This window comes from Natator depressus, chromosome 2, assembly GCF_965152275.1.
Source record: "Natator depressus isolate rNatDep1 chromosome 2, rNatDep2.hap1, whole genome shotgun sequence".
NCBI lineage: Eukaryota > Metazoa > Chordata > Testudines > Cheloniidae > Natator > Natator depressus.
Genome location: NC_134235.1, coordinates 204639063 through 204666985, shown reverse-complemented (window position 1 = coordinate 204666985; position 27923 = coordinate 204639063). Strand labels below are relative to the sequence as shown.

General features: G+C 41.8%; 1 protein-coding gene across 3 annotated transcripts; it reads left to right on the top strand.

Annotated features, from left to right (window-relative positions):
- Positions 1–7002: 7002 nt before the first annotated feature.
- On the top strand, positions 7003–18573 carry NUP42 (nucleoporin 42). 3 transcript variants are annotated; one of them, XM_074945779.1, is made up of 7 exons: positions 7003–7141; positions 9846–10095; positions 11890–11984; positions 12616–12692; positions 16541–16627; positions 17548–17632; positions 17760–18573. In XM_074945779.1, exons 1-7 carry the CDS (start codon positions 7030–7032, stop codon positions 18329–18331), a joined length of 1278 nt encoding a protein of 425 aa, XP_074801880.1. In that variant the 5' UTR covers positions 7003–7029; the 3' UTR covers positions 18332–18573. The 3 variants fall into 3 exon arrangements, with proteins under 3 accessions (XP_074801880.1, XP_074801881.1, XP_074801879.1); XM_074945780.1 differs by lacking the exon at positions 7003–7141 and adding an exon at positions 7155–7247; XM_074945778.1 differs by lacking the exon at positions 7003–7141 and adding an exon at positions 7443–7694.
- Positions 18574–27923: the final 9350 nt, after the last annotated feature.

The window sequence follows — 27923 nt, the reverse complement described above, 5'->3', positions numbered from 1 at the left end:
GCCCAAGTTTTAGTTAGGGGTACAAGTCATGGACAGGTCATGGGCAGTAAACAAAAATTCACAGCCTGTGATCTGTCTATGACTTTTACTAAAAATACCTGTGACTAAAACGTAGCCTTAAGGATAAGTCCATCAATGACTATTAGCCACGATGGACAGGGATGGTGTCCCTAGCCACTGTTTGCCAGAAGCTGGGAATGGGTGACAGGGGATAGATCACTTGATGATTACCTGTTCTGTTCATTCCCTCTGGGGCACCTGGCACTGGCCACTGTCGGAAGACCACTTACTAGGCTAGATGGACCTTGGGTCTGACCCAGTATACCCATTCTTATGTAATTTCTACAGCTCAGACACAGAGATTCTCCAGATACCAAAGGTGAGTGAATATAGCTTGGGTCACAAGCAAAAATGAATTTGCTCATACTATTCTTTCTCATTGATGCACATTGCACAACTGCGATTCTACTTATATAACTGTAAGTACCCGATCTTGCAACACAAGGGTATAATGGATTAGGAGTGATGTGCAAATAACTTGCACAGTGCCTGTCTGTATTGTGGCTGGTTTACTCCCGTGCTGTTCATTCCTCACCTTCATGACCATTTCACTGCATACTGATTTTAAAAATTAGACAGGCCATATGTACATTACAGAAACACTGATGCCTAGATATTTGATTTGGCACTTTGAGGGCCTTATACAAAAAACCCTCTAAATTATCACAAAACTCAGAATCTTGAAGTTTGATTGCATATTTAATTCATCAACAATAATAGTGTTCTGTACTACCAGGTTGGGCACTTGGGATCAATTCCCAATCTGTTTTCCCATTCAAATGTGCTGTAAACACTGTGGAGGCCAACCCATTTGTGAAGATTTGGGGTGGAAAAGTAGTCAGTAAGATAGTTATATTGACTTTCTTCCTATTGGAATTGACTGTATAAACATAAAATTCCTTACAATAATTTTATAGAGACATAAAGTTGGAAAAGATTTTGAAAAATCTGTGGACTAGAAGCATACAGTACTGTAAATGTATCCAAATCATCAAAAACTTCACTGTAAACATGGCAACAATATATCTTCCAGTTCCCCCATGCTCCAGTTTACGAGACAAATATGCTAAAGTGTTAATGCTTGTCAGGTAACCTCTCGTACACTTATCAAAGTCAATACTATATACACTTTCCCACTTTGAAAAACTACAGACTGGTATGCATAAGTTTGTACTGCTGTGCACATTAGTTCAGTTAGTTCATGAGTTTTCACCCTAATTTTATCAGTTCTATAACCTATCCTTTTCAGACCCATCCCTGTTAGACTATTAAGAAAGCAATGACTTAATAATTACATTGCTACATACTTTTTAATGGATACTCTGTCAAAAGGAAAATGGGATGTCCAAAAGATGCTCTGTTCCAAGTTCTTTATAAATTTGTTAAAATCCCAGCTTCCAGATCTCCCTGTCTTTCAAGAATCTCTGTGTGCTAAATCCTACATTTTCTGGGTTCAAAGGCTGATTTTTATAACTGCTAGTATGTTTTTAAAATTCCGAAGCATATGTTTCTAATTTTATTTTCGATAGATTGATGATTTTCTTAAACTACTGACAAATTTATAAATACAAAGAATGAAAGAATTTGAACAAATTTGACTGTGGTGTAGCACAGTTAAAAAGCAGCTTCAGCTGGATATTTTGTTGGAACTGCTATACAGTATTTTTGGTTTTAGCCTTTTCTTTGTCTTTTCTAGAAGATCAATCCACCTCTTATTAATCAGTCAATCTCAATGCTTTCTATAATTTATTGACTTAAACTAGTGTAAAGTAATGAAGATCTTGCTTATGTACTTCATCTGTTAGAGCTTATTTGGGTTTTCTCATGCTATGTAATCTAGCCTGTAGTCTAGAGCATGCTAAACGTGGTTCATTGTCTGAATTATTGGTATTGGTATTTGAACATTACTGAGAGTGCAACAAAACTTTTCTTTGTAGATAATTCTGTGTATCAAGCACGTGTACTGATAAACTTTAAGTATGGCTTCTGTGTTCAGTATCAGAAGCACCCTTTGAAACTTCCTGATGGAAATGAAACAAATACCTCAGTGAAGCTTGTGGATCAGTAAACATTGTTCAGTAAATGTTTTCTTCAGTACTACCAGTAAAGTGTTAATGCTTGTCTTATCTCACCACAAAAACTTTGAAAAACTACAACTATTTGTCACTTAGTATTGTAGTGACAAATCCATATGCCCTACTTAGGCCCTCTCTACACTGGCAAGTTTCTGCGCAGTAAAGCAGCTTTCTGCGCTGTAACTCCCCAGGTGTACACACTGCCAAGCCACTTAGTGTGCAGAAACTACGCAGTTGTTTACACTTCCAAAAAAAAACACCCCAATGAGAGGCGTATAGCTTTCTGCACCGGGGCTACAGTGCTGCGGTGCCAGTGTAGACACTGTGGTGATTACAGCACTGCGATTGGCCTCTGGGAGTTGTCCCACAATGCCTGTTCTCGCCTCTCTGGTCATCGCTTTGAACTCTGCTGCCCTGCCCTCAGGTGACCAACCGTCATCCCCATCCCATAAATTCCTTTGCAAATTTGAAAGTCCCTCTCCTGTTTGCTCAGTGATGCGTGCAGTGGTCTCAGCACATTTTTGCAGGTGGCCGTGCCTGCTCAATGCACCAGGCGATCCCCCGCTTGGAGCAATGCCGAGCTGCAGGACCTCATCTGTATTTGGGGAGAGGAGGCTGTCCAGTGCCAGCTGCGCTCCAGCAGTAGAAATTATGATACCTACGGACAGATTTCACAATGCATGATTGAAAGGGGCCATGACCAGGACACGTTGCAACGTAGGGTAAAAGTGAAGGAGCTGCGGAACGCCTACCACAAGGTGCGGGAGGCAAACCGCAGCTCCAGTGCTGCGCCCACGAGCTGCTGGTTCTACAAAGAGCTGGACGTGATACTTGATGGCAACCCTGCCTTCACTGCAAAGGCCCCTGTGGATACTTCATTTGCTTGCATGCCAGTTGACAGTGGACCGAACCAGGAGGAGGAAATCTTGGATAATGGGAGGGGGACCAGAGGCAGAGGATGACTCCGGAGGCCAGAGATGCATGCAGCCAGGAGCTCTGACAGCAGTTGGATCTTGGCAAAGTGCAAACAGGAGAGGAGGCCCGTGGTAAGTGGATCTGATTTGGGGAATTGCTGAAGCGAGTTGTAGGGGGCAGGAGGATTGCAGAAAGCAGGCTTGTCTCCCACCACGTGCCTAGTCTGTTGATTGACTCCCTCACTTCATGGGACTCTCCCTCAGAGATCTCCAGGAAACTCTCGTGGAGATACTGGGCAATCCACTGCCACAGGTTCTTCGGCAGAGCTGCTTTGTTTCTTGCCCCATTAACAGTAACTTTCCTGTGCCACTGTGCCGTCATGGGGGGCGGAGAAACATTGCAGCACACAGGTGAGCTGTGTAGGGGCCAGGGCAGAAGCTGCAGGCTTGGAGAAGGCCCTCCCATGATTCCCCGCTCACCCTCAGCAGCGAGATATCTTCCATTATGATTACATCCTGTGGAAAGTGTGGCTCTCCCCGAGAGCCACATGCCCAGTGTACAGCAGGGTCTGGGAACAGTGATTTACCCTGCCCTGTGGCTACTCACCATTTTGGGGGTCATGTGGCTCATGTGTGCTTGCCTGGGGTCAGCCAGTTACTGACAGGTGTGAGAGTACTGGCTGTGTTTTAAAGCACTGAATCAGTGTTGTCTGTGTTGAAAACAATACTGCTTCTGTAAAATGTTTTAAACTTCGCAGAGATGACCTTGGAAGTGCAGCCTCCCTCTTTGTAGAACAGCTGTGCAGAATTAGAAAGTGGCCAAGAAGAACTAAGGAGGACTTTCTGTGTGAGGTTATGATGCCCTCTGCCACCGAGAAACAGGAATTGAAGGAGTGGTGGGACAGCGAGAAGAGGGACCGAAAGGAGAATGTGGCACACCAGAAAGAAGACATGGAGCAGCTCTTAAACGTTATGGAGTGCCAAGCAGACACGATCCAGGCGATACTAGCTCTTCAAATCGAGCAGCTCCATGCCCACCTTCCCCTGCAGCCGCTGTTGCAGAACTCTTTCCCATGCGCCCCACAGACATTGCCAACACACTCATATCAACCTCCTCTCTCCAGTCTCTACCCACAGCATGCCACTCCTCCCTCCTCACAGTCCAGCACTGTGAACTCCCACTACCAACTGCACTCAATACCCATCCCTCTGCATTTTGGCCCTGCTCACATACAGTACCTGCTGCACTGTACTCCAAAGGAGAAGGTTGGATATGATCCCTGGACATACACAAATCCCCCTCCCCACCTCCTCTTTCCTGGGACCTTCCCCTCCCCCCTCCCTGCTGATGTATTTTTTTGTTTGACTCTCTCCTCTGATGATTGTCTTTTAATAAAAGAATTGTGTTGGTTTGAAAGCAATCTTTATTCTATTAAGTGAAAGCAAAAAGAGCACTGCAAAGGAACATATAATTATGTTAAACCCCCTTATGCATCATGTGCACCAATCACCTCTTAGCATTACAAGCACTCCAATCCTGAGCACAGCAACAACTATTAGTGGCTTTCAGCTTCAAATTGCTGCCTAAAGGTATCCCTGATCCTTATGGCCCCATGCTGTGCCCCTCTAATAGCCCTGGTCTCTGGCTGTTCAAACTCAGCCTCCAGCCACTGAGCCTCTGCGATCCAACCCTGAGTGAAGCTTTCACCCTTCCCTTCACAAATATTATGGAGCTTACAGCACGCGACTATAAGCATAAGAATATTGTCATTGGCCAGGTCCAGCTTCCCATACAGGCAACACCAAACGACCAAATGCACACTCCACAGCCATTCTGCACTCGTTCAGCCTGTTGTTGAACTACTCCTTGCTGCTGTCAAGTTGCCCTGTGTATGGCTTCATAAGCCATGGTATTAAGGGGTAGGCGGGGTCTCCCAGGATCACAATGGGCATTTCAACTTCCCCTACGGTGATCTTCTGGTCCGGGAAGAAAGTCCCTGCTTGCAGCTTCTTGAACAGGCCAGTGTTCTGAAAGATGCATGTGTAATGCACCTTTCCAGACCAGCCTTAATGTCTGTGAAATGCCCATGGTGATCCACAAGCACCTGGAAAACCATTGAGAAATACTTCTTGTGATTAATGTACTCAGTGGCTAGGTGGTCTGGTGCCAGAATTGGAATGTGTGTGCCATCTATCGCCCCTCCGCAGTTAGGGAAGCCTATTTGTGCAAAGCCATCCACAATGTCATCCACGTTGCCCAGAGTCATGGTCTTTCAGAGCAGGATGCGATTAATGGCCCTGCACGCTTCCATCAACACAAGTCCAACGGTCGACTTTTCCACTCCGAACTGGTTAGCGACTGAGCGGTAGCAGTCTGATGTAGCCAGCTTCCACAGTGCAATCGCCACACGCTTCTCCAACGACAGGGCAGCTCTCATTCTCATGTCCTTGCGCAGCAGGGCTGGGGCAAATTCATTACACAGTCCCCATGAATGTGGCTTTCCTTATGAAAAAGTTCTGCACCCACTGCTAGTCATCCCAGATGTGCATGACGATGTGATCCCACCACTCAGTGCTTGTTTCCCGAGCCCAAAAGCAGCGTTCCACTGTGGTCAGCACCTCTGTGAATGCCACAAGCAATTTCATGTTGTAGCTACTATGCATGGCGAGATCAACGTCGCATTCCTCTTGACTTTGAGGTTTAACGAATAACTCCATTGCCACTCACGACGTGTTGATCAGAGTGAGCAGCATACGTGTCAGCAGTTTGAGATCCATTCCTGCAGCCTGAAGAGGCAGGGTGCACAGTACACAAACTGTTGAGTGTGCCAAATGTGGGCAGAAGCACGGATTTCTGGGGTGCAAAGCAATGCATCACGGGTCATTGGGACAGGATCCAGGATGTCGCGTAACCCTCTCTGCCTTCCCACAAGTCTTAGCAGCAGAAAAGAAAGAGGTGCTCTGTGGGATAACTGCCCAGAGTGCACCTTTCCAAATACCGCTGCAAGTGCCGCAAGTGTGAACACGCTATTGCGCAGGCAGCTGACACTATGAACACACAACAGAGGTTTCCCCTCAGTGCTCTCTGAGTGGCACTATAACTTTGCCAGTTTAGATGTGCCCTTGGTGATGCAGCTGTGAAGCAGGAGTGATCCTGCAATCAAGATAGCCTGATAGTTTATCTGGCAATTTAAAATATTATTTTGACTTTTTACATAACTTGTAATAATGTAGGATTATTTAAAATTATGTTTGATTAAAATGGAGCTGGCCTAGCAGCTGGATAGGGTAAAAGAGAATTGTTCTAAACAATGTTCTCTAACTTTTTGAAGGCTACCACTCCCTAAGGATCACATTTTGCCGAAGTGGGGCACAGCCTGTGGGGCGCGGGAGAGACGTGGCTGAGAGTTAGGGTCTAGTCCCCGGGGTTGGGGAGGGGGTGGCTGTGTGAGGCACGGTGCAGCTCACGGTCTCCCCCTTGTGCTGCAGTGCTGGGCGCGCTCTAGCCAGGACGGGCCGCGGCGGGAACTCAGCGCCACCGGCCGCTCCGGGCACAGGTGGGCAATGGAACGGGCTTGGAGGGGGGCGGGGTGAGGCGATTAAGGGAGGAACGGCGGGTGGGGATGAGCGCACGTGCAGGTAATAGATTGAGACAGGCTAAGGCCCTCTGATTGGCTGTTACGCTAAACAGGGAGTAAGGGGCGGAGCAATAACTCTGCTGCTCTTACGCTGCTTAACTGGCCGTTTTCTCCACAACCGCTGAAAGTCGGGTCCCGCCTTCTGCTTACGGCCCCTCTGGCATTAGGGCGAGGTCTCTACATCATTAAAAAGCGCCGTAATGTCCTGCGGTGAGGCGGCTGTGGGCCCCGTCACGTGATGGCAGCGGGTGGCTCTGTAAACCCGTGCCCTCAGCTGTGCTGGCGGGTTGTTATGACGCAGCAGGGGTTGGTTGAGGGAACAGGGGGCGCCTGACAACCACAATGACCATCTGCCACTTCTTCCTGCAGGGCCGCTGCCGCTTCGGCGAGAGGTGCTGGAACGAACATCCCCGCGGCGGGGGCCGCTTGGGCCCGGCCGCGCCGCCCTCCCAGGGTACCCGCGTCTCTTCTCCTCCGCCTACGGGCTCCGGCCGCGCTGCTGGGGCCTGGCGCCCGCGGCGATCTGTTCCCCCCGATCTCTGCGGGCGGGGAGCCGGCGGGTGAGGGCTCCGAGCCCCGGGTTTGAAGCGGCTGAATCTGTCGGGGCCCGTGGGGAGCCGGCCGGGTCCCAGCGCCCCGCTTCGCGCTGCGGTTTCAGTGGCCAAACGTCTAGGACCCTAACTGCGCCCCCCCCCCCCCCGCGTATGGGGCTTGTGCCAGTTCCCCCCACGCCCCGCCCCCAGGCAAATCTAGCCCCGCGCGGCTCACTGCCCTGCGTCCGCACAGCGCCGAGCGCCGGGGGCCCTGATCCATGGCTGGGGCCCTAGGCGCTGTCAGGAGAAGTAATTACCGGAGCTGCCCTGTTAGCTGGAGCTCAGGTCTGACCCGTCCAACGGGGGACAGCTTGCGAGGAGCCCTGCCGCGGGCATGGGATAACCTGCGCCCAGAGACGGTTCTTCCTGACTGCTCTCTCTTCTCTTCCTCTCACCCCCCCCCCCAATTTAGAGGTTGGCTTCTGCCCTAACGCGTGTAGATTTATATCTTGCCAACACTCCTCTCTTAACGTTTACTATTACAGTGGTAGATCGTCTTGTCATTTGTGTAGAGACCTAATTAGTGTAAGAATGCTATGACGTTTTTGTCTCTCTTCTGTGTCGTAACAGTGTAACCACTGGTGCTGCTGTTAGCACCGGCTGTTTCAGAGTGCGTACTGCGGTGGCGTAATGTGTAATCCCGGACAACTGGCATCTTGAACTCTCCTCCCTCAATGAACAGGAGGCTGGTAGAGGCCTTCCAACTGCTTAACCAGTAGATTCTGAAAGAAACAAATTGTGTTGCACCTCATATAAATACAGAATTTAGGTGCTTCAAATGCTGTAGGCTTTCTCAGGAACTTGAAGTTTAAAGGGTTAAATAACTGTCAGTTCAAATAGGAAAACTTTATTTAATAGGTTTCAGAGTAGCCGCCGTGTTAGTCTGTATCTGCAAAAAGAAAAGGAGTACTTGTGGCACTTTACAGACTAACAAATTTATTTGAGCATAAGCTTTCGTGAGAGCTGTAGCTCACGAAAGCTTATGCTCAAATAAGTTTGTTAGTCTCTAAGGTGCCACAAGTACTCCTTCTTTTTTTTTTTTTTTTTTACTTAATATCAAACAGTTCAGTATTTTCTTTTTTTTTTTTTTAAATAAACGTTACTTGTGGAATTGTACTATGAATTATCTTTCACGGTCATCCTTGCCATTGGTCACTATTTCACATAGCTCATGTTGGGTTTATTGTAAATGATTAATAGTTTGGGGCTAGTAATATTTGTAAAACAAAAAGTTGACTTTTTTCTTATTAGAAACTTTAGCCCATCTAGATGCATTTTGGTTTATTCTGAAACATAAGCAAGGCTTGAAAGTTTCTGGAGGGTGTTTTCAGAAAATCTTTTGTTTTCAAACCAAAAAGGCTTCTCCATTCTTGATTACTGGATGACTGGTATACTAATAGGATTCTGACACAGTATTAGGGGAGAAGAGATACAGGTACACTGGAGAGAAACCTTCACTAATTCCCACTGCACAGATATGGTTTTTCCTTATTTCTTCCATAGACAGAACACACACACATCACAATGCTCTGATTTGTTGTTTCCAAAGTGGACAGTTTGAAAGGGAACTTCCAAGCACCCAAGCCTTGTTAAATATATCATTAATGTTTGATTTGTAAGGGGTGCTGCCAACTTGGAATCTGATCTGTTTCAAAAAATATGTTAAGTTTTTTCAGGTGCTTGTCTGCCCCTGAATCTCCCAGCAAATGTTTGTAGCTTACAGTCACATGTTCCCTTGTGGGTTTTTTTATGTTTCTGTCCATATTACTCTGTGAAATCTGTCACAAGCAGTGTGAAAATGAGGGCCTCATTCTTCTAAGCTGAACATGTGGACTTGACTTGGCAGGGCCAGGGGTGCAGCTACGCAGATCATCTTTCAGGATAGGCTCCCATTTAGGCCCCAATCACAAAGTGTTGTCAAAGGGGCAAAATAAACTGAAAAAAGAATAGTGAAATTTTTTTGTAATCTTTTAGATACAGTAATCTTAAGTGTTGCTTGCACTAACAATCGTATGTCATATTGGTGTATGTGTGATTTTGTTTTTAGTCTTTATTGCTGTCCCTTATGGTTTATTTTACTTTGGTTTTGACCTTTTGAAAGGCTTTGAGATGTGAATGGGATACCTCAAGACTCCACTCTGCAGCCTGCAATCAGTTGGTCCCTGGGTCCAGTGGTCCCTCCCGCTTAGGCTGGGGGAGGGGCCTTTAGCAGTGGGTGGGCTTGCGCCTGCCCACCTCCCAGGTTTTTCCAATACGACCCCACTCTGCAAACATGCATAAATAGTCCCATTTGCTTCATTGAGACTGCTCACATGATTACAGTTGCTTACATGTGCAGGCCTGGGCTCTTAGTTTGTCACATCTTTAAACAAAATAAACTTTGATCACATTAAACACAACTCTCAAAATGTTGACTGTCTGAGAAATTGATTGTCTTCATGCTCTGTTGTACTTTTCAGTGCTACCATGTACAGCTGGGCTTGGTTTACTTGATTCACAGTAGTGAGGAAACTGTGTAAAATGTGAAAGAATATTTAATTATTGTTTTTTCTTTTTCATTGTAAGGTACTGGCAGAGGAGGGTGGGGTGCCCATAACCAGAGATACACCAATGTTGTCCAACCTTCTAACTTTTCTAAACCCACTACATGGGGTGGCAGCAGAGATGATGGAAAGGCATTTTTTGGACCCTCTAGTGACTATGGTGCACCAGGCAGTGGCAATAAAAGTTCAGGATTTTCTCAAAACAGATTCTCTGCATTAAGCTCTGAGCAAAATATTGGCAGTAGCTACAAAGATGAAGAGGAGAAGCTCCTGTAAGTCCTTGTTCTGTCTTTGAGCATCTAATAAGTATTTAGAAAAATGAATTTTAAAAGTGTAGATTTGTATGGAGGCACTTGTGTGTATTATGTAATTTCCCGATAATGAAGTCTAAAGAGGCTTCTTCTAATGCATAAATATTTATTATATATTATAGATCATTTGTTAATATGAATGTCTTCACTAGGGGGTAATAAAGAAGTGTGTTTGTAGTGAAATTATTTTCATGGGACTTCAATAGAGCTGGAAGTAAAACCTCAGTGAACCTTACATTAAAATGCACCTTTATAAATTTAAATTGCTGTTTTAATAACTTGCATTTCTCTTTAAAGATGATCTGCAAAGGGGAAAAATTGGGCTTGTATCTTTTTTCTTTTCCCCCCTGTTTTTGCTTTATTCTCATCCATAAAGGACACCTGGAAGGTTTTGGAAGTCTTTTTTTTTTTTTTTTTTTTTTTAAATAAAACACACAACCTGCTTATTTCCCCCTCTCCCCCCCCCCCTTGCTTTTTGAACCAAAAAGAGTCAGGTTTTGGATATTGGATGACTGGAGTACTGGTAGGATTTTTATATCTCGGGTATTAAGGAATTGAGGTACTGGTTGAGGCCAGAAGTGGCTTTTATTTTCTTTTTAGTTAAACAGGTGTTCTGAAAAAGTTTTAATGTACTTAGATCTAGGGGAACACTTCCTTTAAGATTTTGATGTGCCAGTCATGTTAATTAAGGGCTGAGAGCTCCCAATATGCATTTCAGTCATTCAAAAAGTTCTCCAACAACGAAGGAAAGATTTGTCTTGACTTTCCTGACACTTAAGGAGATAACAAGTAAAAACTTCCTCCCGCTTCTTAAGGGGGAGTGGGGGGAAATCAGACATTCTTTATACATTAAGAAGGGCAAAAACTATATAATACAATTTTTTTTTTTCCCCTTTGCAGGTCACTTTTCTAGAGTAGGATGAAGACATTTTTTTAAAATCCTTAAAAGCTGGTATTTACCTAAATTTTGGTTACCTCATATGAATGTATTTTTATTACAAAAAATCCAGAGTAATAAAAGCAAATTTCAAATATTTAGTGATCATCACTCTACACAGTACGGTATTCTTGCTTTTGCTCTCTTCAGTGTTTTGTTTTCTAAATGTTCTCCTTCCATGTTTTATTTCAGTTAATTGTCCTTATCCCTATTATTTCATTACTTCTACAGTATATGGACTTCTGTAGTCTCTAAAATTGACCTGAGACAGCTGTTTTCCTCTAGTCAGTCTTTCTGCATTTTACTTTTTGTTGCTATACATATTAGCTTATTTTTGTAGAATTAACTTTGTAATTTTCAAGGTTTCTCGAATAGGAATGTTGAGATAATGATCTGCAGCCCTCAGAGGGAATCATTTAACGGGAAGTATGCACTTCAGGCTGCCAATCTTTTTCCAACTTGCTTAATTCATTATGCAGTTATATACTTTAGCAAAACATTTAAAAAGCACCCATTCCTATAAGTTATCACAGTTGTTCACTGAGGGCCCAGTTCTCCCACTGTTCATGGTGAGGAGTGTTTTACTTCAACATGTGTAAACCATTAACTTCTGTGGTTCAGCTTTACTACTAGGATGTGGAAATGCTTACTCCATTAAAATCAGAGAGACTGCTCATGGAGTACGGTGCTACTCGGTGAGGGAGTGTATGAGAATCTGGCCCTGAACTATTTTGAAATACCTTTTTGTTCTCTTTTTTTATCAAATAATTAGTCTGATTTATTCAATTTTTTTCTTTGTTTTGGTATAATTTTTCTAGTGAAGGCATAATAAAGGACATGGAAGTGTGGGAATCTTCAGGACAGTGGATGTTCTCCTGTTACTCACCTATGAAAGAAAAGCCTAACGTCTCAGGTAGTAACTTCCCTAGTGTCGTCATACACTTATAACCAAGAATGTTTCTCTCAAGGTGACAGGTTTCAGAGTGGTAGCTGTGTTAGTCTGTATCAGCAAAAACAACGAGGAGTCCTTGGGGCACCTTAGAATTTCTAAGGTGCCCCAAGGACTCCTTGTTGTTTTTCTCTCAAGGTATTGCATTATATTTATTTTAGGGTCCAAAAGAGTGCCAGTTGCTCTGCAGAAGTGCACAAGACAAAAGCTCTTCCCCTAAAGCTAAAGCCTCAAACCTTCCACTTGCTCCACCCATGTGGAGATCTTGCAGGATCTAGACTTAACTTGTGATGCAACAAAAATTAAACGATAAAGTGATATGGTGCCTCATTTTTGGCATGTGCAACCTTGAGGTTCTACTACAAGTGACCTTTGCATAAAATCGTAGAATATCAGGTTGGAAGGGACCTCAGGAGGTCCTCTAGTCCAACCCCCTGCTCAGAGCAGGACCAATTCCCAATTTTTGCATCTTTTCAACCATACTGTAACTAACTGACTTATTATGATGTTGCAGCAAGGCCTATCGTAGCTGCATAAAAGTGCTCTCAAACAATATATCTTTCTCTGAGGATTTTGATTGTTCCTTTCCCTGCAGGTTTTCCAGACTTCTCACCAGAAGAGTTGCATCTTGAATACTATAACTGCAGAACAAACAATAATATTCAGAACTATGTAAGCTTTTTAAAAATATTGTAAACTTTTCTGATGTAACATACGCACTTCAGAGTAGTGCTACTTTTAATAACTATACAGTGGTGGCTCATTTGATTTGTGTAACAAATTCCAAAGAATTTTCAGAATGCCAAAATACACTCTCAATGAATTGGCTGTTTTTATTTATACTGTGCATACTTTCCAATTTCAGTTAATTTCACTGAGAACATTGGCCAAAACTGTCACACCTGGGTGCCTAAAATTAGGCAGCTTAAAAAAAGTGTTTGATTTCCTAACGTGCTGGGCACTTGCTTTGTTAATGCTGCTGCTCTATGGGAAGCAATGGGAGAGGGCCTTTAGCTAATCCCACGTAATTAAACGTAGGGGCTGCTCTTTGCCTAGATTTTCCTCTGTTCACACTTATCCTTACTCCCCAAGCTTCTTCTCTGCTAGCCCTTAGAATATTCTCTGTACTATTTGTGTAACTGCTTGACTCATGGCCTGAGAGCTTGACACTAATGTCTCTTCTGCTGGGTAATTTGATATTGATGTGGCAGAGCATAGGGCACAATGAAGATAAACTCCATGTATTGTTTAAAGTTTACCCTTTAGAGCAGAGGACTTGTACCAGTACAGTTAAACAGCTATTCATTTTAATTTGATGTCCTTGCTGCCCCTAAAGCCATGTAAGTATCAAGGGAACCAGCCTGGCAATGGAGACAATTTGACACTGGAGTCTCATAGTGGGAATTGGGCTGCTTGACAGATGTGAGGAAATAGAAAAACTGCAAAGGGAAATAATAGGTAGTGGTAGGCCTACCCTGAATGCAGTCACTACACTTAAGTTGATCTGCTACAGTCAACCTCTCTTGCAGTGTCAGCAGCTCAGATTTCCTTGGGAGGAAAACAGCCACCTGAATCACTAATCATGCACTTAAAATAATAATAATAATTTAGTTTTATAAAATGATGTGTACTATGAAGTGGTACAGTGATCTTGCTGGTGAAGAAGAGGACAAAGTCAAAAAAGTGTGTATTTGAGCTAATTATATGGGTTTTGTACCACCTGCACCAGTCAGATTAAAGTTTCATCCGTGTCCTTTCATAATACAAGTTACCCAATGTACAAATGCCTAAAGGATGACTCAGTCAAATTTCTCAGACATGAACAGGTTAGTTTATCTGTATTACAAACGTATGGCGCTGTGAAGACTCCCTTCTTGTAAGCAGTTTTTTCCTCATCTCTTATTCAAAAAGTCTTCCTCTATACTGCTGACAGTGTTCTGTTTTTTTGTTTTCTACAGCTATATCAGCAATGCCTCCTAATGTAGATACAGTTTATACTGGCAAACAAGTGCTTTTCCAGTATAGCTAATAACAGTTTCTCAAATGAAGTAAGCTATATCAGCAAAAGCATCTGGTACTGGTATAACTGCATCTACGCTAGGGCTTTGGTTGTTTGTTTTTAAAAATTAAATTAAATCCCTGACTGACATTACTATAGCAGCAAAAATTCCACAAGTAAACCTCGCCTTAGTCTCTGTCTCCAGTCAGAAAAATGTGTCCACTGGAAAGAACAGAGGGGTATAGAGTCAATGTATCTGTCTTTTACCACCAGTCTTGCTTGTTAAACTAAAATCAATTGCAGTAGTATGGTTAATATAGCTGTTTATAACACCCTCAATAATTAAAGCATGTTATTTTTAAATTTGTTTTCCTCTGTTCTTTCTCAGTTCACAAACAGGAAATTACACTATTGCAAGAAATTCATTTTATAGCACCCTAACGACATCCGAAGTCAAATTTCTCTTTGAAAGTATTTGATGTATTGCCCCACGTAACACCTAGTGTTAACTCAGAGATTAAAGGAAAAACATTTTTTTTTTTAAATTTTGTGTAGTTAACACTTTGTGATAATCAATAACAAGATTTCCTGTTTGTGTGGATATTTCACACACAGGGAACTGAAAACATTTTTTAAAAATAGAAGAATGTTGTAAACCCACAAATTACTGACATTGAAACTACCTTACTTCAAACCTTTTGTAATTGACTAGATTTCAAGTTAATTATCTTCGTTTAAGTACATTTTGGATATTGCTGCAGTCCAGAATCCAATATGATGGGATTATAAAAGCAAACTGTTTTATTCTGGAATATCATGATGTTGCACAATTTTTCTTCCCCTTGGGACAGCATTTCAGCAAGAATTGCTAATATCACTAGTCTTATTAGACACAGGAAGCACTTAACATTAACAGGAAGCACCAGGATTTAACATTTAGCATGCACACTGCTTCTTGGGAGGCAGGAGAAAATTTTGTCCCACCAGAAACATTGTTTAGTATTCGTCAAACAAGCCAGTGAAGATATTAAAGTAGCAGAAGTGATTAGAGAAGGCTGAATCATACGAAAACAAAAAGTATAACCCTTTAAAGATATTGATACTATATGTTTTTGTCAAAGGTGGAACGGTTGCTTTCTCAAATGTCTGAAGTAAGCCTTCCAAATATAACTTTCTAATCTATAAATGTTTCACCTTTAAGGGGAAAAAAAAATTTAAATGTACATTTATTTTTATCACCTTTGCATGTTTTTTTAGTATCTGGTATTGCTGCTATACTGAAGTTTTTGTAAAACCTTTAATATTTAGTAAGCTATAATCAAACTTTATGGTGGTGGATAGTGTATTAACTGATTTTAAGATTTGTGGGAGAGCATCACTGAATATTTGAATGCAAGTTCATGAAGTTGTCAATATGTCATAATTATTTACCTTATATAGTCCTTCCATGAGAGATTCTCATCCAAATCGTGTTTCTTTCATAAACTGAGTCAAAATATAAACTAGGAATTTCCCAGTCTGTGTCTTATAAGAGCTGATGTCAGACAATATGATCTTCCAGCATGTGACCATGCTGAATAGAATTGCTGATGTTTGTGGTGTTTATGATGAGACCCTTTGAAAGTGTGCAAAGATTTTAGTAAAAGATTAAACATTCTACTTTCACCGGACGCTGGCAGATCAAAAGGCTTTTCTTATTTTGAGATTGTTTGTTAGTTTTTTTTTTTTTTTTTTTTACGGAAAGTTAAGCTAAAGCTACTTAAATAGATGTGCTTTCGCATTTGTTAATAATTATACTAATGTGGAATAGTGATATACACAATATTGTGATGTGATTAAAACATTAATCATTACTAAATACCTTTTTCTATTATTAAAAGTTTAATTTACTGTACTTTAGCAATCACTACAGAATTGTGTGTAGTAATCCACTCCGCACTTTAAGGGAATTGATTATATTAGTGAATTTAAGTCCTTAATTGGTAAGTATGGAGTGATAGTGCTAAATTATTCTGAGAGAAAAGGAGGTGTTTTTGCTAGAAAGCAACAGGAGCCTTAGGTCAACTCTTGGTACTTTAACTTCATGATTCAGCACATACAATGTCAACTATACCAGCAATAAAAGAAGGATTGAAGAGTTTTATTCTTGTGGAGCTGGAATTTGGAATTCCTCTGTTAATACTACTAATTGGTTAAACTTGGATTAGGGAAAGTGTCCTGCAGTTTCTCATGGTTCATATGCCTACAAAGTAATATGCTTGGTGTGAGAGCAAGTGTGTAAAGAAAGTTGAAGGAATCTTGAGTTTCAGACTTCCCCTGCTCAAATTTGTAGCATGGAGGTTTTGGGAAGGGGTAGGTATCTTACTACTTTTGGGCTAGTTGGGTTGTCCTATCATAATTTGAGAAAGCTATGTCTTTTCAGTTGAATCATGAAATTACTCAATATTGCCATTTCTTATTTGCATCATTGAAACAGACTTAAAATGTACTTTTTTGTCTTTTTTTTTTCTCCCCTTTTTAGATAAATTCAGTCCAGCAATTAGTAAACCGATGGAGAAATAGATTGCTTGAGCTGAAGACTCTAAATACATCTACCAAAGCAGCATTGGTGAGTGTTACTGAAAAGTAAAATATATGTTCTCCTCCTCCTAATTTTAAACAGGAATGTTTAACTTGGATTCAAGATAGTGTGTTAGACACATCATGCCAAAGTATGCTACACATACCAAAGTTAGTTGCTTTGACAGTGATCGTTAATGAACCAATGTCTAAGACATAATATGGGTGAAGAAATGGAATCCATATTTGCCGACCTCATGAATTGATCTTAGTGTAGCGTTCCATGTGTAGAAAATACAGATAATATAGTCATAGGCTTTAGCCATCCATCTTCTATGTACATTAAATTCTAAATCCCCCTCCTTGGCTCTGAAAATTTCAACATTTATTATTTAAGAACAAGTACTTTGCACTCATTTAGAATGGTCTTGCTTGGCACTAAATAGCCAAGACTTGAAAATATTTGCTGTCTAGCTATGGCAATTTTAATAGAAGATATGTGGCTAAAACCTCTGCAGTACTTTGAAAATCTCAACTATGGTGTTTATCTTCCATATTAGTGCCATGCAGGGATATCCATGTCAAAGGGCCTGGCCAAGTAGCAACGAGAGAGGCATGTCGATAGTGGTCTGGAGTCAGGTCTTGGATAATGCTTTGGGAACATATGTGGGGGTCAGGGGAGGGTGAAGAATGACAGAACAGATGGAGGGTAAGAGAGAAAGAAGGTGGTGGTCTGGATTTGAAAACAGTGTCACGCGCCACCCATGCCACACAATATTTTTAGGCTTGGCATGATATGACAACCTATTTAAAAGAACCATGCCAATTAACTTCTTCAGTTGAAACTAGTTTTGACTTCAATGACTTAATTATCAGAGGAATTTATATTATTAGTTATAAATCTTTATAGAAAGAGACACATTTTCTCACTTGTAAATGTAGGATTCACATTTTACTTTTTTTGAAAAGGTATCTGAACTGAAAAATGTGGTTAATCAACCATTGCCTGCCTTCGGATTTGGTGGACAACAAACATCAACCTTTGGATCATCAAGTAAGTTTTCTATATTAATAGCTAGCTGTTAAATATTGCCTTTGTTTTTCTGCAGTATTCTGGTAAGTGTTTTGATATTGCAAGTGTGCCTGTTCTAAAAATTTCTGTATGTGTTTTATAATTGCAGGCTTTCCACGCAGCAGCAGCAGCAATAGGAGTGCCAGCAATTCCTCCTTTAAATCAAATACTGAACTTGTCAGTGCATCCTCTGCAAGCACCACTGCATTTGGAAGCTCTTCTATGGTTCCAGGCCCTTCAGCATTGGGTGTGACATCTTCCTCAAGATCAGCCCCTTCCATTGCCTTTGGCAGTCAACCAGCTTCATCTGCAGCCTCTTTTTCATTTAAAAAGCCTGAAACTGTGGGTGGTTTTGGAGCTTCTGGATTTTCAGGGTTTGGCAGTTCCTCTGCTCTAAACTTGTCAAGCACAACCTCACTTCCAGCCTTTGGAGCTGCTAATGCAGCAGTTGCTGCCCCTGCCTCAGAATCAGGTAACTCTTTATTTGGACAGTCTGTTAGTGCCTTTGGATATAATGTAGCACCAGCACCTCCTGCAGCCACAAGCATTGTTACCTCAGATAAGTTATTCACACCAAAGACTGATCTGTCACCTGAAGAGTTGAAGCAGTTTGAAGCAAAGAAGTTTACACTAGGACAGATTCCTATAAAGCCGCCACCAATAGAGCTTTTAAATGTTTGAAACTATAACATGTACAGTAAGCAAATTCTGAAATTAAACTTTCACAGAATGTTTTTAATTTTCTGTAAGTAGGCAACTTGACACTTTAACAATTCAAATATATATTTTTGAGGTTTGGCACTAAACTATATAGCTTCTTGTGAGTTAAATTTTAATTTCCTTTCTAAGGCTGCTCCAGGAAGGTAGGATCCCAATTGTAAATATTCAAATATTCTTTGTTTGCTTTGGAAGAGTCTTTAAAACCAAGAAGTTTACAATTGAAAATAAAGTTTTATAGTGAATTAACAAAAATACAGTGATATCGTCTCAATCTTTCCTTCTCTGCTGTGAAAAGAAAATCTGAAGTGGAATGGGAGTACTTTTGAGCTATACAGTCAACCAACTGATAGTGAAATGTGTACGAAGTAAAACTGCTCTAACCCTCAAATCACCTCCTTTCCCTTGCCTTGTTTTGCCTTTAAAGAAAGGGACATGCTTTCCTCGGCAACTGACAATTTTATTGGGTGCGTCTGTGAATTGGAGACAAGTACAAGTACCATCTACTCATAGGCTCTAACCTTGTTTCTTCACCCTACAGTCTGTTCATAACCATAAAATTTCAAAAAGAAAAGGAGGACTTGTGGCACCTTAGACTAACAAATTTATTTGAGCATAAGCTTTTGTGAGCTACAGCTCACTTCCACTTTAGATTTTTTATTTTTTTAAACTAAAAATTAAATTTCCAAAAGAACTTTGTTTTGGAACTTTAAACAAGAAAATAGACTTTATTAGAAAAAACTTGAACTTTTTAAAAAAATCCAGGATGTCAAAATAAATTCTCTCCCATGAACTATTTTACAGGGAAGAAAACGGGCAAAAAAGGCTGTGATTTGACTAAGGTCATCTGTGTAGTGTGTGGCAGAGCCAAGAACTGAACCCAGATCTATTGCCTTAAGCACAATACCATTCCTGCGCAGCTCTGCCACATACTATGTGCCCCTGAGCAAATCACATCACTTCTCTCTGCCTTTAGTTTTCCTATCTGTAAAATGGAGGTAACTGCTTAGATATCTGTGAATGGAAAGACCTATGTAAGCAAATAAGCCTTTCTATTTCCCAGTTTACAGTTAGTGCATGGATTGGTATACTTATCGCTGATAGTTACAGGATGAACCTCATAAATGTGTGGCTTGGGACTCTGATTGTCCAGAGCCATATTCTGAGTGGCTGGAACTCTCCATGGAGATGTCGCAGCTTTGCACCAACTTACATAATTAGGTCCTCTTCAGCAAGCAGGGAAGACGCTTTCCACTCTTTGTTCATGAAGAAAGAAACCTAAAACTCTAATGTTTTTGGTTGCGTGTATTTTTTTTTTTAAGGGTGGGAGGACGGTGCGTGATTATTCTAGGAACCACTTTTCATAGTGGAAGGATAAATTGCACACATCCTTCCTAAAACTGGCTAAGATTGTTTTAAACTACTGAGCCCCTCATGCTTTAATTGGAAAACAAAATAATAAACCCACTCCAGGCTGTGCATTAATAAGCTGAGGTAATTGGCAGTTTGAAGACATTTTGCCTTAAATCTTACTATGGACCACATAGCCTTTGCACAATTAATTAATACAGAAGATGGCTTGTTTAAATAAGGGGAGTGAATTTGGTGTACATGAAAGCGAACTTGAGACAGGCAGAGTACAAGTATGTGCTATACAGGCTTACCACAAAGGCTCATGGATGTCAAGCCTGATCTTCAACAGCTTCTCTTGTCGTTCTGGGTTGTTTGCACAGAATTTCTGGTGACTTTGATATAGATTAGAAGAATGGAAGCATTTTTTTTTCCCTGACCCAAAACAAGTTTTGAACTGTTCACTTTTCAAAGGAAAGACTACTACATTATGCTTAGGTGCTACCTAGCTGCTGTGAAAAGTGTGTTTACATAACATGCTGCATCTTTTGAATACTGATACTTGTACAAATTAAGGCATGCACATTTTCGTTTAGAACTGCCATAGCTATGGGTTTCTTACACCAATGGCTTCTGTGTTAAGATTTCTTCTTGGAGAAGCCAAGGCACATACCAGAAATAAGATTGAAATATCCTTGCTCTCGGACTTACCAGATGATGAAAGCTACTTGCATGTCAATTGTCTTGCCTTTGTAATTCTAAAAAAATGCACCCTCACAGCCTTCACTGCCTCACTTTTTTGTAAAATTACTTGTAGATAAAAACCATGACAAAGACTGTTAGAGCAACTTTTGCCTTGGTGCTTAATTTAGAAAACAGAGTCAGTAGTTGCATGGGAGATTTCCAAGGAAAAACGAAACCAGGTGCTCCAGTAAGAGATGGTGGTGGTTCTTTCTGTTAAACTAGTGTTTAAACCCATGCATCATGGTAGACTACACAAGAGGTTATAGTTTGAAATAAAGCTTAAACATGAGGTCCTTAAAGAGGCATTAAAGATCCCCTGGCATGTTTTAAAAGATTCATTCTTAACCATTTAAAAAGAAAAGGAGTACCTTAGAGACTAACAAATGTATTTGAGCATAAGCTTTTGTGAGCTACAGCTCACTTCATCGAATAGACAAGATTGACACAGGCTGCGGGAAGGGGTAGAACACACTAGCAGAGTGAACAATATGATGGTGGCAAGCAGCATGTTAATCCCTTTATAGATTATGGAGGTGGGTTTTCTTAGAAGGGGGATCGGCTAAGTTGAAGGGGGTGGGGAGGAAGAGAGGGGCATGGCAGGTGTGGAGTTAAGAGATAGTGGGGGAGGATTGGAGCAAACAGCCAGTCAGTACAGGGCAGAGAAAGTCAGAACATGCTACTGGCATGTCCAAAGGTCCCTGCTTTGGCTGCTCCTGTTCCTACCAGCTGGAGTCTCAGTGGCTGGCTGCTCTCTGCAGTTATTCCTCAAAGCCATTGGAGAGGAGAAGCACCACCTGGGTTCTAGTGCCCCCTGCTAGGGGTGGTCCACTGCACAGTTCTGGGTCTGGGGCAGAGCTGGGGCAAGAAAGAGTGGACCCAGCTGGACCCCACTTTACTCTCCCCCAGTAAAGCAGTCTCTGATTTGGCTGCTCATATACCTACCATCTGGAGTCTTGCTAAACTGCATAAGACATAACTTCTTCAGCCAGTCAGTCTATGCAACTGAACAGTTGTGTACAAAAATCTTTCCCCCACATGCACCCCTTGTCACACTGCCATTATTAATCAAGTACAGTGAAAGCAGAACAGGATTTCAAAATTCACTGTCAACATGGGGAAGGGGGCGAGAAACTCCTAATTCATAGCAGTTATATCCCTCTTTTATCCTCCTGATGACTAGAGAGCTGCCTCTTGTGCCTACCTCCTTGTTTGGCTGCCATGCAGATAGTCATAAAAGTTTGGACTTGACATATGGAAAAGAAAATGGAGCATGGTAGCAGATTCACTGATCTCATTGTCACATTTAGCTTTAGTTCAGGTAATAGTTTAAAAATCACAGTGCAGGGCTATAAGAGATTTAAGTGTCATGATCGCTGGCAGAAGACTAGATACAAATGTAGAGTCAAGCACTCAACCCAGGGTCTGGCTCCATGTGATATTGAGTATTTCCCTTGCTTTGATATAACCGGATTTATGAGTCACTGAAATTCCTGTGGTGTGTATGAATACCTACTTTGAAGTTTGGTTCATTGGAGATGATGGTGCAGTTCACAGATAGCAGCAGCTATGGGCTGGCTGTACGCCCAAGAGATTCGTCATCCAAAGGCATCCCTCTACTGCACAAGCGAAAGGACCAGATTTAATGGACAACGACTGGAACTCTCTCGAGGCTTATTCAACCAAATATTAGTAGCAGCAACATGGGGCCTCAAGTGTAAGCAGTTAAAGGGGGAGGGGAAATAAGAATTGGAATGACTTTCAAGCCTATGTAATAAAAGGAAAGGAAAGTAGTAGGAACAGCTTATGTGGCTTCACTAACTGCTGCTGAAAAATCAGAGGCTGACGCTTCTGACCATCCAAGAGGAAGTAGGTGATGAAATGAGAATGTTAAAACTTGTAAAGGTAAGGGCAGCAAAAACATAATAAGTTAAAGGGGAAAGAGAAATAAGGGCTTTTATAAATATATTTAAGGAAATACAAGAGTCTATTAATAAAGGAACAGTGAGATGAAACTGATGATTCTGAAATGGCTGAAAGATCATTTTTTAAAACACTGTTGAAATAACTGGCCAGGAGGAAGGCAATGGAGATGCAAAACGGTTGTTGATAAAAGGTAGCTAAGGGAATCTAGGTAGCTAATGGTAGCTAATGTGAAATGAGAGCCTACTGTACACAAATCACTGGGTCCAGATGGTATATCTTCTTCAGTAGTAAGAGAATGAGCTAATGCACTTACTGTGCCACTGACAGTCATTTTGATAAGTTATGGAGCAATAGGGATATACTTGAGAAAATAGCAGTCAAACAATTGCTTTTTTGACAATTACAAAATAATTGAAGGGAATTCCATGATGGGTTGTTTGACTTTTAGTAAAGTGTCTGATAGCGTAGCCCAAAAAAATATATGTTTGTTTTAAGGTGATTTGGATAGGAACATTGCTTGGTGTACTGAAAATGATGGAATGCCATTTATTTATAGTCTACTTTCCGTTGTTGGATCATATTAAAGAAGTTCTGTATTAAAATCACAAACGAGTTTGATTCCCCATAGTTTAAATTCCAGGGTATTACTAATTAAGAGGTCTCTTGGTTTTTGGTACTGTTTCTATCCCTCTATGTGTGAAACTTGCAAGCTGCTAATTGCGTTAGTACATTCTAAGACAGAGTCTGTTCTCAAAGCAATTCGCACAGAGAGAGACTCAAAGCAATACTCTGTAACAACAGAAACAGCACCCAGAGACTCCCCGCCCTTTTGTTGTATTAACAATTGTGATTAAAATAGAGATAGAGGATGTATGTGGATGGATGCTTGGTGTGGATAATAACTGAATGATCAGGGAGGTGCCAGCCTAAGAATCCAGTGTCCATCAGCTGAAGAAGGCGTCAAGTGGAAATAACCAGAGGACCCCCCGCGGGCAGACTGGAATCCACCCAACAGCCTCAAGAATGGGAGAACCAAAGAACAAGATAACATCTAGCAGCACGGAGCCGTCAGGAATGTGCCATCTGCTGATTGATTCAGCAACAGCATGATGAAGCAATTCCCATAGACTGGCCTAGGAAGAAATTACTATAAAAATGGACTCTAGAAAGTGAGAACTTTGGGGGGTCTGATTCTGCAAACCAACTTCCAGGAGCATCAGATGAGCATCTGACAAGGCCCTGCTCCCTCCTCATGTCCAGGCCACCTGGCCAGTGGCTTGGCATGAGCAACTGAAAGGCTGGTAACTATGATAACAACCTTACAGAACCTTTGTGTGTGTGTGTGAATAAATATGAGATTGAATGGAATGTTATAACTATAACTAACTGCTTACTATGATTCTTTCTATATTGACAATAAATGTGGTATTTTGCCTTTTTCCCTTTTAATAAGATCCTGCTGGTTTTTAATTTATTGGTATAACACCGTATCTAGTTTGAGGGAGACAGCTAAAGGTCAGTGTTAATTCTGTTATTGAACACTTTTATTAATGATCTGGAAGTGGAGGTAGACAGCATGTTAATGAAATATACTAGACCATGTGGACAGAGAAATAATACAAAAATGTATTTAGAGGTTATAAATAAGTGTACAATTATACTTAATCTTGAAAAATGCAAACTAAGAGCTGGTGGGAAATCTGTACTATGTATTCAGTGAGAATGAGAAACCTGTAAATCTGTGATTCTGGAAGATGTTAGGTGACACTGGACAGCAAACCAGATATGACTTTGGAATGGGCTAGGTCAACAGAAAAAGCCAATACAATTTTTGAAGTACACAGGTATTAAGTATGGCGGTAGAGAAAGAAGTCTCATTCTAACCCTGGCTCAGTATTGGTTCTAAGTCCGGTGTAACCACAAAGCTGTTTAAACAGTTGAAGAAAATTCAGAGGAGAGCAAGTGAATTGAAGGGGGAATTGGAGGCATGGACTTTTTAAAGGAGATATAACTTGTCATAATAGGTGAAATGAAGAACTTGCTGTCAGCTTTATTAGACCAATAGTTCCCACTGGGACGACTAGAAGTCCCATTCCTTCTTTATTTAAAACTTCATTACCCACCAAACAGTGTACAGTAGGGACCAATCCTGCTCTGGCTGGTAAAAGGAATAGATGACCTAATGTATTTCTATAATGATATACATAATTTGGTGTCAGGATGAAGAATGCTTTCTCTCTCTCCCACAACTGTTTGTAGTTTTCCTTTTGAGAATACCCGAGTACAAAAAAGAGGAGTAGCTCTCCTTAACAAAGCAACTTTAGGCAATACTCGGACATAGTCTGCATCGCTGCTGCAGCTCTTCAGCGTTTTCTCTGTGCAGGAGGAGTAGACAGATTCTTATCAATATCACCTTTTAAAAAAAAAAAAAGGTACTGGGTGTAATTTTTTCCCCATACAAAATGAAACAGCTCGAAATGTTGGGAAGAGGAAGAAAGGTGAAGAAAGTTCTTTTAGTGTCAACAAATACATCTGTAACCCTTCTGCCCATCAGAGTTGGCAGCAACAAGGGCCGGGTTCAATATCTAGGGGATCCATTCCAATAACACAATGCAAACCAGCTCGAGCCCCCACCCAGTGACCTGGGACAAATATATTCCACCCCCGCTGGGTGCCTTCAAGCGGCAATACTTCCCCTCTCGCAAGCACATAGTCTGAGTGTAGCAAAAAGCCTTTTAATAACAGAGAGAAACAATGTGGCATTATGTTGGGGAGACACCACCAACAGGATTCATAACACAACCCATGAGCAAAAAAACCCACCCTAATCAAATTGGGGCATGCCCCTTTCCCTTGGGTTCTTGAGTCCCAGCACCCAAACGTCTCTTGAGTCCAGCAATCCACAAATCACCCAAAGTCCAAAAAGTCCAACCCCAGAGTTCAAAAGTTCATCTGCATAGTGTTACTCCCCAGTCTGGCTAAAATGTGCCTGTGTGTGGGGGAAAGGGGTACCTTACGTGTCCTGAAGCTGACTGCCCCACAGGGCTCGGCTCTGCTCTGCTCTGCTCCACCACGACCAGCTCTGCTCAGCTCAGCTCGCTGTCTCACGAACGGCTCCGCTCTGCACAGCCTATCCACGAACAGCACCACTGCACTCTAGATCTTCCAGCTCCCCACTACTTGACACAGTGCTCAGTGATTTCAGCTCTCAGTGATTTCAGCTCATAGTAGTGGGGGGCCTTAGTGCTGGTGCACCATAAGGCCAAAGTGAATGCAGCACAGTACCTGTAGCAAGACTCTTAATAGACCCAAAATTAGCTCTGACATTCCACAGTGGAGAGAGACAGAGGTGCAATTGGTGCTTCAGGCCCTCACAAAGGGGCCCACACCACCAGGTACTAATACCTGTCTCAAGTCTCTCTCTCTTCACAGAGTTTTGGAACCCATGTCCCTTGCCTAGCGAGTGCTACTCAGTTGATGGTGAGTCCCTCCATCATAACAAAAGGCCAAGTACAGTTCCAAGCACAGTTCCCATAATCAGGGTAATAACAATTTACTCTTCCCGCCCCAATAACAAAGACACTGGGGATCCCACAACAGCCAAAGTGACCATTTGGGCAGTTATGGCCTCATTCTAGGCGGGGTGGGTGTGCCTATGCAAATTGAGATCAGCCCCTGAAGTTCTTTTCCACTACTTGCTACACCTCACCACCAGATGTCAGGGTGGACCCCATCCTGACTCTGCTTACACATCAAAAGTGTTTTTGGTTTGATTTGGTTTTGTTCATGCTTTCTCCCAGAAGGCTACACACCAGTGGGTGGGATTTTATTCTACTTAGTTTACAATATGCAAACACAATTTGATAGATATTAGAAACAACTTTCATGCCCTGTCCCCTTCAAGCAGCGAATGCTGTAAAAGTGTTCATTATATAACTTAGTGGCCACTGGAAAGGAGACCTGGTGGTTAAAAGTACATGCAGCTCTTATTTCCTGCAGGTCCTGTGTTTCTGTTCATTGTTAAACAGAGCTTTGCACATCCCTCTCAGCAAACTAAATACTTTCTAGTCAGCATCTTAGTCACATTCCTATAAGACTTCTTTGTTGCTTTATCCTTGCAGATCACATGAAATCTGGCTGCAGCATATGCTCCATCATGTGTTCTATCTAATTAGATTGGGTGCATTTAAGTAATTAGGAACAATGTACTCTACAAATACTGCTTTACTTCTTACTTTGTTTAGTGTGTTTATATAAAATACATGGTGTAGTAACGTGTATAAGACCTCTTCTGAAAGGGGTCACATGTGGCACTATTCTTGCTGTTTGCTACTCTGCTTTCCTACCTTCCACCTGCTGTTGAATTTTCTCAGCTAGGCAAGTCTTTGAAATACTGGTGAGCTCTGGACTATTATGCAGTTAAATGCTCCTAAAAAACAAAGGAGAATTTTTTGTTTACTCCACTCTCATGATGGTGGCCTTCTCTTTACAATGAAGAACATATTCAGGTTTCCCTTGAAGTGCGACCATTGTTCAGGAATGGCATTTTATAATAATGGGATAAACTTAAGAAAACATCATAAGTAGCACATGGTTTCTGCACATCAGATGCATTTCAGATTAGATCCAGTTATAGTCCTGCCTTAGATATTCTTTAACTCTTGCTGTGATCAAGGATTTACACCATTAGAGCATATAACTACTGGCCCCAATGATCGAACTGAAATTATAACATTCCTCCTCCTTCTAAAGGGGAGACAAAATAGCTGTTGCTCTGAGCATCTTACACATTATTAGACCTTATCTACCAACATCCACTTTTAGAACGGTTTAGAAAAGTTTTGAAAAATTCCTTAAATCCCCTGTGCAAGGTCTCTTCTGGTCCCCTACCTTTGCACATATGGTATTCAGTCCATTGAACACAAAGCATGCAACTCTACCACAACTAAGCAGGAGTTATCTACAGTTGCCGGAGCAGAGACTCCTGCATCAGTTGCTGGTAGTTTATTTGCCATAGGTTGGTTGGTTGTAGTACCGACTGTGCAGTATTGCTAGTCATCACTGTGAAGAGCTGGCATCACAGCTCAGGGCTAGCTGCACCTCTAGCCCTTTCCTTGGTCTCTTGTGAGTGCTTCCCCTTCTAGTCCTGGGCATTGTGCCCTCATCTTTCTAGGACAGAATTCCACAATTCTCTGACTCTAAGACCAAGCCTGGGCCCAGTGCTACAGTACCCTGTGTGCCAACCATGCTTACCCAGCAGAGCCTACTGGACTCGGTACACGTAGGAGTTGCGATCAGTGGTGAATACAGTGTTCCCACACAGCCGTCTTAGAACAAATTATTGTTTAATCTTAATAGTAGAAATTCAGCATAGCATAAGAGGAAATGGATTTTAAAACAAAATGGATACACACATTTATCTTACTTATGGGCATAGTTACCCCTGACTCCCACCTCTAGAGTCTGGGGATCAGTCTACTCCACAACAGTCTCTGCCTCAGTATCCCCATTAACCATCTGCCCTCCTTGAATGTGTGTG

What these genes read in the sequence shown, in the direction of transcription:
- NUP42 (XM_074945778.1), top strand. Translation starts at nt 7,499, where the DNA reads ATGGCTGGGGCCCTAGGCGCTGTCAGGAGAAGTAATTACCGGAGCTGC. An exon ending in CCCCCCCCCCCAATTTAGAG is followed by an intron (nt 7,695 to 9,845) that starts GTTGGCTTCTGC and finishes TTTCATTGTAAG; the next exon opens with GTACTGGCAGAGGAGGGTGG. An exon ending in GATGAAGAGGAGAAGCTCCT is followed by an intron (nt 10,096 to 11,889) that starts GTAAGTCCTTGT and finishes TAATTTTTCTAG; the next exon opens with TGAAGGCATAATAAAGGACA.